The 10467-nt window shown below is 65.6% G+C and overlaps 1 protein-coding gene across 2 annotated transcripts; it reads right to left on the bottom strand.

The window, feature by feature from the left end:
* Positions 1 to 135: 135 nt before the first annotated feature.
* LOC137861322 (mucin-4-like) lies at positions 136 to 9969 on the bottom strand. 2 transcript variants are annotated; one of them, XM_068692575.1, is made up of 12 exons: positions 9802 to 9969; positions 3868 to 8385; positions 3512 to 3651; positions 3163 to 3327; positions 2711 to 2866; positions 2364 to 2494; positions 2188 to 2276; positions 1661 to 1840; positions 1352 to 1504; positions 1018 to 1137; positions 715 to 753; positions 136 to 586 (listed from the first exon to the last, which is right to left on the bottom strand). In XM_068692575.1, the coding sequence occupies exons 1-12, from the start codon at positions 9860 to 9862 to the stop codon at positions 570 to 572; spliced, it is 5769 nt and encodes a 1922-aa protein (XP_068548676.1). In that variant the 5' UTR covers positions 9863 to 9969; the 3' UTR covers positions 136 to 569. The 2 variants fall into 2 exon arrangements, with proteins under 2 accessions (XP_068548676.1, XP_068548677.1); XM_068692576.1 differs by having other exon boundaries at positions 715 to 750.
* Between the last annotated feature and the right edge of the window lie 498 nt (positions 9970 to 10467).

The raw sequence follows: 10467 nt of genomic DNA, 5'->3' as shown, positions 1-10467 counted from the left end.
CGTGGTGTGTGCACCCCACCTCACAGCTCCCCCAAACGCCTCTCACGGCTCAGATGGCACCGGTCAGGCCCTGGTCCCTGCTCCAAGCCTGGCCCCGTCCTCCTCCCACACCCCCAACAGACACCACAGTGATGCTCAGACCCTCCCACACTTTATTGAAGAGACTAGGTTTGACGAGGACTACTTGTGGTTTCAGAAGAAGTGCAGATGCTCTCTCACACTCACAAATTATTATTTTTCTCCCAACATTTCTGACCGTGGGGGTGGCCCCAAGCAAGGCGACCCGAACCCCTCCGCCAGCAACCCTCGCCCGGCCAGCCCCAGGCAGGGGAGCAGGGACAAGGGACACGGTGGCACTGCCTGTCCCCCTGCCACTGGCGAGGAGGTGGCAGACTGGGGGGGAAAAGGGGAACTTCTACGGTGAAGGGAACCACTGGAACGGGGTGATCATCACCGGGGGGAGCGGGGACACGCAGGGGGACACACGGGTTTGCTGGGTATGATCAGGAGCGAAGGACTTGGAGGATCAGCTGTGGTCCGGAGCGCGTTGTGGATGTGCATCCCTTTAGTTACTCGTCCTCCTCATCTGCAAAGAAGTGGTGAGAGCTCAGCCATCTCCTCCCTGAGGGTCTGGGGAGAGCAGCGACCCCCCCGGGGGGATTTCTGCCTCCTGGGGACGCGGCTGGCGGAGAGGAGCCCCCTGACCCCACTCACCTGTCTGTTCATCTGAGTCGATGTCTTCAGAGGAATCTGCTGAGAATTGCAAGAAAAACCACGGGTAAGATCCCACCTGCAGCCACTCTGTGGGGCTGCCACCCCCAGGTGCCTGCTTCGAGGAGGGACTGGGTGCTGCAAGGCACCCCTGGGTGCTGCACGGAGCCCCTGGGTGCTGCTGACCCTCCCCATCTGACCCACCCAAGGATTTTGTTGCATTAACTGGGGGTGACTGGGATGTCCCTCCCCCAAAATTTGGCACAGAGGTGGCACCGTGCCTGCACACAGGGGCTGGGAACCCACCCGTGCCAAGTGGCTGGTACCCGTCACAGCCGATCCTCGGCCTCTTCTCGCCGTAGCGGGCGCAGAGGCGGGCGCTTGCCGCCTGGTTGCAGCACCAGTCGTACAGCTTCAGCTCCTGGTCTGGGGGCAAGGATTAAAGAAATCAGAAGGGGAGAAGAGTGGGGCAGGGCGCTCGCCGCAGCGCAGCCCCGTGCAGCCCCAGTAGACAGGCTGGCCCGGGGGATAAAATGATTTACGGGCTCCAGTTGGTGCCGTGCGGCTTGGCACGGGGATGTTTCCAGCCCACCCACGCCTTGGTTGGCAACGCAGGGAGGCCGAGGCCGGCTGTGCTTACCACGGAAGGGGGACATCTGTCTGGAGGACCTCCAGTACCTCTCCTGCCGCCCCTCCACGAGCTGCCCCTGGCTGTCGTACAGGCAGCGCACGCCGGCACCGTAGCGGTTGGGAGAGGCAGAGTGCAGCATGGACACGCGGGCAGACGACCAGCCTGAAACGGGGCTGCCGTCAGCTTTTGGGCACTGCAGGGGGCCCAAAAGGGGATGGCGGGGTTTCCCCCCAAGAGGGGACACCCAGGAGGGGACACCCAGGGGGGGACACCCAGCCACCCCGCAGGGGACACGCTGGGCACGGCGGTGCCACTTGCCTCCCCGGCTGCTCTTGAAGCGCGGGTCCTGCTGCCCTTGCTGCAGGGAGCAGGGGCAGGAGGGCAGGTCCTGGCTCCACATCCGCGGCTCCTGCTGCCTCCCCGTCCACGCCAGGCACTTCAGGCGGTAGTTGAGACCCACGCGGCTCTCCAGCCTGTACAGCCACAGCCCGCGGAGATCTGAGAAGGAAGGAAGGCACGAGACGTGATGGTGATGCCCCCAGCCCCGGGACCCCATGCACAGCAGTCCCCCAATGCCAGGAAAATGAGGGGAGCAGCACTTGACAAAGAAGAAATCCCCAGGACGCAGCCATGGCACCAAAAATTGATGTGCCACGGGTGCTTCAGGCTCAGCCTCACGGCACGGCTGGTGCCCAGGGGAGGCGTTTTATGTGCAAAATCAGGGCAAAACCCCACTGATGGCCATGAAACTCATGGAGAGCCTTGCTGCACCACCACCTGGATTCCACCCCCTGCCTGGGGATGTCCCCATCCCCGCGCAGAGCTCCCCCGGGCCGTGCCCCTACCTGTGTTGTATCCCCTGAACTGGTCAGGGCGATATTTGGCAGCTGGGGGTCCCTGAGTCAGGTCATCGTTGTGGTAAGAGCCATCCCCGCTGAGAAAAGGGAAGAGGGGAGAGTCAGGCATCGCCCTTCCCAGCTCGGATCCCCCCATCCCCGTGCTGTGACCCCACACGCAGTACCTGGTGTACCCGATGAGCACGTTGGCAGCCGGCAGCTGGCGGTAATCCCACCGCATGCCCCCGTCCTGGTACAGGAGCAGCACGTAGGACCTGAAGCCGTCGGTGGTGAGGACGGCCTGGAACGTGTTCGTCTGGGGAGAAGCACGGCGGGAGGGTAAGAAACCGAGCAAAGCTGCCGGGTTTAAAACTAAATTTAAAACGGGGGGTGGGTCGCTGCAGGTGGTGGCGGAGAGAGGGGCTTCAGGAGTGATATTTTTGGCAAAACCAGCTCCTTCTGTCCAGGCACCCATGGGTGCAGCTCTCGCCTTTTGGCACCCGGCCACCCCCGAGCCCCGGCAGCCCCTTACCCTCCGGCTGTCACCCCGTGTGCCGTAGGCGGGCGCCCTGTCCCAGGTGATTTTCAGGGTCCAGGCTGCGGAGTAGGAGGACCTCAGGTACCGCCGGACCTTGGCCTCCACGTCGCGGATGAAGGGCGGCTTCTCCGAATTCAGGGTGAGGAACTCCTGCGGGTTTGGGGTGCGCAAACATCGTTTGTCTCCCAGCAAAGCACAGGCAGGGCTGGATTTGGGGTCTCAAAGGGAGATGTGTTCATGATGCTCTGCATTGCAACCGTGGTTTGGCTGGCAGAGGCTTCTGTGCAGGTGATGGACTCACGCACGACCAAAACCTCTTAGATCTGGCCCAGAAAATTGAAATGCCACCCGCCAACCCCATCGATCACGCATCCCAAGGGGGATCCTCAAAGATGGATCACCGAAAAGTGCGTAACGAGGTCACGCACGGGGATGGCTTCACCCACCTGGTAAAAGGTTGTGCCGGTGCCCCTGGAGAAGTCGGCGTTGTCCCAGAAGACGGCGATCATGGGCACCTCCTCGTGGCCATTGAACCCCCGTGGAGGGGGGTTGGGGTACGTGGGGATGCTGCTGTCGGAGGGGGGGAAGATGATCTGCCCGTTGTCTGTGAACTGAGCACAGGGGAGGAGATGAAGGGGCCACGAAGTCGCCTCCTGCCCCAAACGGACCCCGCAAGCACCCCAACCAACCCCTGCCTGCACGGATCCCAAGCCGGACCCCAGCTCTTGGTGTCTCCCCCAGGTTTTGGGGGGATGGCCGCCCACCCCACAGCAAGTCAGGGCAATGCAGACTCACGTAGAGAGAGTCCCGGAGGGTTTTCCCAAACGGGAACCCAGTCTCGGGCTTGAAAAGTGGGGAGTTGAAGTCCACCCTCCTCTCCACGTACTCGCGGTCGTTTTCCCTTGGTCCGTAGCCATAGAGGGACACGGCTGGGACTAAAACAGAAAAACAAACAAACAAAACAAAGAAAAACAAAACAAAAAAAAAAATGGTTATAGCAAAACCAACACAAATGGCTGAAACAATTCTGCATTCAGAGACCCAGGCTGGGCAGCAGGAGGACGGGGGACACCGGGACACCCTGCACATCACCTTCCCTTGCAGGGTCCCTCTCCCACCCCTCTCCCTGCCCTACCTGGGGCATTGCCTACCTGTGGGGCCGGGCGGAGGCACCGGGACAGCTGCTGCTGATCGTGGAGGAGCTGGAAGCTTGGAGGATGATGAGCGAGCAGCGAGAGCGGCCGTCGTGTTTGTCCCCGGCCCTGGCAGCCCCTTCTTGCCCCCAGGGCTGGGAGCTGCTGGGGACGGGCTGCAGGACACGGTTGGGCGCAGGGTGGTGGGGGCAGACCCCCTTTGGGCTCCCCCTTGGCCTGGGATGGGTGCGGGGACGCTCGCCCCTCCAGCAGCAGGGACCCCGTTTGCAGGGGTGGCGCTGCCCAAGGAGGGGCGCAGGGCTGGGGACGATGAACCCCCAGCAGGTCTCGACCCCACAATGTTGGGCAGGGGGCTGCCAGCAGCGGGGCCAGCAGGAGGAAGGACAGAGAGAGACCCCACAGCTCCCCCTGATCCTACAGACACTCCAGGACGTGGTTCCCCCAGCATGGCACCATTGGTGTCCCCTCTGCCTACAGCCACCACGGGGTTTGGGGGGACCCCAGGACCCCCAGGCTGGAGAGGAGGCAGGAAGGGGACAGCGTTGGGGGGCAGGGGGGCACGTGGGGACTCTTCTCCCAAAGGTGCCGGCATCCCTGAGGCCGTTTCATATTCAGGGGACCCTGGCAGAGCGCTCCCAGCACCCGCCACAGGCAGTGGGGAGCCCGGTGCCGAGGGGCTGCTCCCACTTGGGGTGCCGGAGGCAGAGGGGGTGCCCCCGTTGGGTGCTGGTGCTGAGCTCCCCCCCGTGCCCCCAGCAGAGGCAGCTGGCAAAAGGCTGGAGGCATCCGGGGCCACCGGGACCAGGGGAGAGGACAGGACGGAGGGGGCCAGCACCCCCGATGTGATCTGGATGATGGCCCCTGCCCCGTCTGCCCCGCTGGCACCGGGGGAAGGTGCCCCGGGGGCTGAGGCTCCCATTTCTCCTCCAGCCAGCTGCACCACGTTGGTTTGGCTCAGGTTGGCATCCGAGAGCCCGAGGTCGGCACCGCTCTGGGTGCCGGGGGCAGGCACGGGGGTCTCCTCGTTGCCTTGGGGGCCAGCAGCCTCCAAGCCTGGGCTCGGTCCTACAGCAGCTCCAGGACCTCCTGCTCCCCCGGCAGCTCCACCGCTCATCCCAGTTGAAGAAGATCCCTCGGGAGATGAGGAGGGAGATGCAGAGTGCAGCACAGCTCCCGTTCCTCCACCAGAGGCTCCAGCTGCTCCATCCAGGTCCTGGGACACCCCCAGGGACTCCCCAGCCCCAGCCCCAGCCCCTTCGCCCCCAGTTTGTCCTGCAGCAGGTTGGGGGCCGGGTCCAGCACCCAGGGCAGGCTGCACGGCACCAGGGGCAGCTCCTGCTCCTCCCAGGGCACCTGCGCTGGGTGTATCCGAAACTGATGGAGCTGTGAGCGTGTCACCAGGAGAGGCAGGACCAGGCAGGGACACGGCACCAGGCACCAGATCCATCCCAGCCTCCACCCCAGCACCAGCAGAGGAGCTCAGGGATGGCTCCGACCCCATCCCGCTGCTTCCCAGCGCCTGCCCCTCTGCTCCCGGCACCCCCAGGGCTGCGCCGGGCTGGACCCCGAGGGTGGGCGATGGGGGTCCCACGGGTCCATACGATGCTGAGCCGGGGACATCCAGAGCTGAACTGAAGCCAGATCCTGGTCCTTCAACCCCAGGGAGAGCTGCTCCTGCAGGAGCACCAGCTGCCATCCCCCACGGCTGCGACCCCACAAGGAACGGGGATATGGGGGCTCCCTGGGCAGCGCCGAGGTCGGGGTTTGCTGCCATCTCTGCCCCATCGCTGGTCCCAAACACGGCTCCAGATTCAGCAGCAGGAGGTGGGAAAGCAGCTCCAGGAGCTCCAGGGGCTTGACTTGGTCCCGGTCCTTCAGCCCCCCAGAGGTTGGGCTCCAGCCCCCCATAGCCAGGAGCCATGGCACCAGGTGGGGACACTTCTCCCGGTGCCGGGGCTGCTCCTGCTCCGTCCCCAGGAGCTGCAGCAGGGGACAGCTCGGGGCTGGGCAGGGCTCCTGCTGGGGCTGCCGGCAGCTCGGCGGTGTCAGCGGGGCCCTGCTGAGCGCTGCTGGACGTAGAGCTGGTGTCCGTGTAGGGATTTGTGCCCTCTGGGTTTGCTGCCTCTGCCGTGTCCCCTGCGCTCTCAATCCCCTGCGCCGTGGCGAGCTCTGAGCCAGTTCCGCCGTACGGAGAGCCCTGGGACAGGCGGTCAGGGCCAGGGGCTGCAGTTCCCCCGTTCTCCAAAGTGGAAGATGCTGGAAGTGTGTCACCAGGAGAGGCAGGACCGGGCAGGGACACGGCACCAGGCAGCAGATCCATCCCAGCCTCCACCCCAGCACCAGCAGAGGAGCTCAGGGATGGCTCCGACCCCATCCCACTGCCTCCCAGCGCCTGCCCCTCTGCTCCCGGCACCCCCAGGGCTGCGCCGGGCTGGACCCCGAGGGTGGGCGATGGGGGTCCCACGGGTCCATACGATGCTGAGCCGGGGACATCCAGAGCTGAACTGAAGCCAGATCCTGGTCCTTCAACCCCAGGGAGAGCTGCTCCTGCAGGAGCACCAGCTGCCATCCCCCACGGCTGCGACCCCACAAGGAACGGGGATATGGGGGCTCCCTGGGCAGCACCGAGGTCGGGGTTTGCTGCCGTCTCTGCCCCATCGTTGGTCCCAAACACGGCTCCAGATTCAGCAGCAGGAGGTGGGAAAGCAGCTCCAGGAGCTCCAGGGGCTTGGCTTGGTCCCGGTCCTTCAGCCCCCAAGAGGTTGGGCTCCAGCCCCCCATAGCCTGGAGCCGTGGCACCAGGTGGGGACACTTCTGGTGCTGGGGCTGCTCCTGCTCCGTCCCCAGGCGCCGCAGCAGGGGACAGCTCGGTGCTGGGCAGGGCTCCTGCTGGGGCTGCCGGCAGCTCGGCGGTGTCAGCGGGGCCCTGCTGGGTGCTGCTGGACGTAGAGCTGGTGTCACCCTGAGTGTCTGCGTAAGGACTGCCGTCCCCTGTGTCCCCTGCCCATGCCGTGTCCAATGTGTCCCCCTGAGCAGTCCCTGCCAGGCCATCGGGTGCAGAAGAAGCCGGGCTGGCAGCATCCAGAGCTGAATTGAGGCCGGTGCCAGCTCCATCAGCTCCCTCGGGAGCACCGGCTGCCGTCCCCCATGGCTGTGACCCCACAAGGGACGGCGAGACGGGCACTCCGGGGGCAGCACCGAGGTCGGGGTTTGCTGTTGTCTCTGCCCCATCAGCAGCTGCAGCCCCTGGGGGTGGGAACGCAGCCCCGGGGGCACTGGGGGTGTCCGTGGGGGACAGCAGAGCGGCGTCGTGCTCTGGTTGCTCTTCTCCAGTGGGGCTCTGCCATGGGGCAGGCTGCAGGGAAGGCTCGGCCGGACCCACAGCCCCCGTGGGCAGGGGCAGGGCGATGGATGAGGCTGGGGCATCCGTGTCACTCTGCGCATCCGTGGGGGCCCTGGAGGCCAGCAGCGAGGTGGCCGTGTCCCCTCGCTCCCCGGGTGAGCCGGGGCTGGCCGGTGACACCGCCGGGGCTCCCTGCACATCGCCGTCCCCACCATCTGGAGAGGTGGCCGGGCTCAGCCCTGCCTGTCCTGCGAGGAGGGAGGCCTGCCCTGGGTTTTCTGCTGCTCCCGAGGCTGTCCCACTCTCTGGAGCCAGATGGGATGATTCAGTTGTGCCATCAGCACCATCCTCCGCATCTCCTGCACCGCCAGAGCCCGGAGCTGCTGGCCCCGCGGTGACACCCCCGGTCCCACTCAGCGCCTCGTCCCGCTGCGTTGTGAGCAGCCCCTCAGCTTCAGGGCTGGGGATGGAGGAGGGGGCACTGCCTTCACCGTGGCTGTCCCCAGGCAGGGTGACACCTTCCTCCGTGGCCGTGGCCAGCCCTTGGCTCAGCAGCGCGGTGACACGGGGACCCGGGGGGCTGCCGGTTGTTGGCTCTGCCCCTGCAGCTGCTGGTGGCAGGGCGGTGGGGAGGGATGTGGCATTATCTGTGGGCTCCAAGTCCGCTCCTTCCCTTGTCACCGACGCGAGGACGTCTGCAAACACAGGGGTGGCCCCGGGGGGCGCAGCAGGAGCGGCCCCCGTCGCACCAAGCTCTGAGCTGGGGGTGAAGGCAGGCTGGGGGGTGAAAACCAAGGCGGCAGCCGAAACCGTTTGGTTTCCCTGGGACGCATTAAGGGCCGTGGCCACGTCCGTCACCGCCTGGGGCTCTCCGCTGGGAGCCTGCGTGGCTGCACCAGGGCTTGGCCAAGCCTCAGCATCGCTCCCCGCAGCCGGAGCAGCGCTGGTCGCGGTCACCAAATCTGCCTCAGCCCCGGAGGGGAAGGTCGGGCTGGCCGGGCGTCCCGCGAGGATGCTCTGGGTTGTCTCAGTATCAGCCACGGCGCTGCTCGTCCCCGCGGTGCCCGCCGTCGGGGCGCCCCGTGCCTCGCTCTGCGCCGTGGTGGGAGAAGCCGTGTGGGCACCAAGCGGCCCCTCCGTGCTCAGCGGGACGGCGACGGCGGCCCCGAGCCCTGGAGGGAGCACAGGGCAGGGTGTTAATGGGGGAAATGGGGCCAGAAGCCCCCTGCTCCTAGGGTGGGAGCACAGGGGACAGAGGGACAGCGGGGCAGGGGGTGACACAAAGCAGGCAGGGGGCTGCAGGCGCCCGTGTGCCCGCACAAAGGGGAATTTTCCACCTTTATTTTGCTCCTTCGTGGCGTGGGACCGAGCTCTGCCGTCTTAGGGCAGCCCTTGTCACTCTCTGCCTTGCTGCAGAGACGCCCCTGGGCGCAGCTTTGCGTTTTTTAATCTTTTGGGGTGTCTGAGAGACATTTAAATACGTTTTACCCAAAGCTCTTTGGCAGAGCTCTCTGGCACGGTTCGGTGAAACGTTTGCTGGCTGCAGAGGGCTCCTGGCCCACCGCAGCCCCCAAAACCCTGCCCCCCACCCAGGCCCTTATCTGCAGGGCTTGGATGGAGACCCCCCAACCCCAGGACCTCTCCCCAGCCCCAAAAGCTGCAGGAGGAGCCCAGCAGCCACCCGTCGGGGTAGGCACCAGCGTGGTGGCGACGTGTCCTACCCAGCCCTATTTTTAGGACCGGGGCGCAACCGCTGCGGGGATGGAGCTGCAGCCTGCAGGATCTGCTGACACTTGGCTCCAGGCGGCTGCAATTAGGGGAGCCCTAATCAGCACCCTGCGGCTGAGACTGGGCGTTCAGCCCGCTCCCAGCCCCGGTGCTCCTGTTCGGCAGGTTCCCCCCACGAGGCCACCGGCCCCCCAGCAGCAGAGGTGGCTCCCAGGCTCGGTGGCGTGCCGAGAGCTGCGTGGCACCACAGTGACCCAGCCTCCTGCCCCAGTCCTGGGGTCCCCCCCCCGCCTCCCCTTCCTCCGGGCTGCTTCCTCCCCTTCCCCTTCCTGCCCCGCTCCCGTCTTCGCCTGGTGAGTGAAGGTGTTTGCAGAAATCCCCCCTTTCCCTATCCTGGAGGAGATGAGCCGCTTCCCTTCTCAGCTCGGGGAAAACAGTGAGTCACCCGAGTTATTTTGGCACTCTGCACCCTAACAAATCCACCTTTTATCTGAATTCTTGCGCAGGGAGCAGGAAATGTCGTGCACCCTGCAGCGGCCGAGCGGGGATGCTCGTGCAGGAGGAGCCTTAGCGCGGAGCTGGGCTGTGGGCGAGGTGGAGCAGCCCTGGTGCACCCCCGGTGCCTGCCTTTGGTGTCCTTGCTGCGGGGGGACCTGGCTGCAACCAGCCTTGTGGGGCCGTGCCTGCCCCCTAAAACACTTCCCCAGCTTTTTGGTTGCAAAGGACTGCAAGCACTCATCCTAGGAAAAGTTTCCAATGAAGCCAGAAAGAAAAAAAAGAAAAAACATCTCAGCCATACCCCCTGGGGCAGATTGTGCCGGGGATTTGCAAGGACTGGGGTAGCAGGATATGGGACATACCATGCAGAACCCATAGGCAGCATCCCACGAAGGCTGGAAGCGTCCATCCCCTGGTCCCCATGCTGCCGGAGCACCGGGAAGCTGGAAGGGAGCAGGGAGAGCAGCGAGGTGCAGCCCCGGCCCCGCTCTCCTGCTGGAGCTGGAGTCCCACAGGTGCAATCCCGCTCCAGGTCCCTCCTATTTATAGGGATGGCAGAGGAGGCAGGTCCCCTCCCGCCCCCAGGTGCTCTCCCTCCACGTCCCTGTCCCCAGCCCCTTCCCTCCCCGCCCTCCCCTCCACCTCCCCGCGAGGCTCTGGGGTCCCCCAGGGAGCACCGGCCCCTTACAGCTGGGTACGGGGTGGGGGGCACCCAAAATCCACCCCACAGGGACCTGATCCAGCCAGGGCACGGCCTGGGGGACACACATCTGGGGCAGGCCCTGGGGCATCACCCAGCCTCCCCCAGTACTCCTCCGTGACTGGGAGCACTGGGGAGCCCCATCCAACCCCCCAGCATCACCACCCTGCGTGCGGGCGCAGCAGTGCCGGGGCAGGTGCTGGGTTGGTGCACCCCATATCCCCCCCCAGTCCTCTACCCCTACAGCCTCTGCTCCCCACTCGGGGCTCCCCGGGGGTGAGAGGCGTTGCACAACCCCCAGCCGTGGGTGTTTGGTGAGCAATTAATC

Source organism: Anas acuta, chromosome 9 (assembly GCF_963932015.1).
Source record: "Anas acuta chromosome 9, bAnaAcu1.1, whole genome shotgun sequence".
In the NCBI taxonomy this organism is placed as follows: Eukaryota; Metazoa; Chordata; class Aves; order Anseriformes; family Anatidae; genus Anas; species Anas acuta.
The sequence above is the reverse complement of the archived record's forward strand: the minus strand, read 5'-3'. Positions and strand labels throughout refer to the sequence as shown.

Coding starts and splice junctions, on each gene's coding strand:
- LOC137861322 (XM_068692575.1), bottom strand. CDS start 9,862: ATGGGGACCAGGGGATGGACGCTTCCAGCCTTCGTGGGATGCTGCCTA. Junction 3,328..3,511: donor CCCTCCGGGACTCTCTCTAC/GTGAGTCTGCAT, acceptor CCCTGTGCTCAG/TTCACAGACAACGGGCAGAT. Junction 2,867..3,162: donor CCGGCACAACCTTTTACCAG/GTGGGTGAAGCC, acceptor CCAAACCCGCAG/GAGTTCCTCACCCTGAATTC.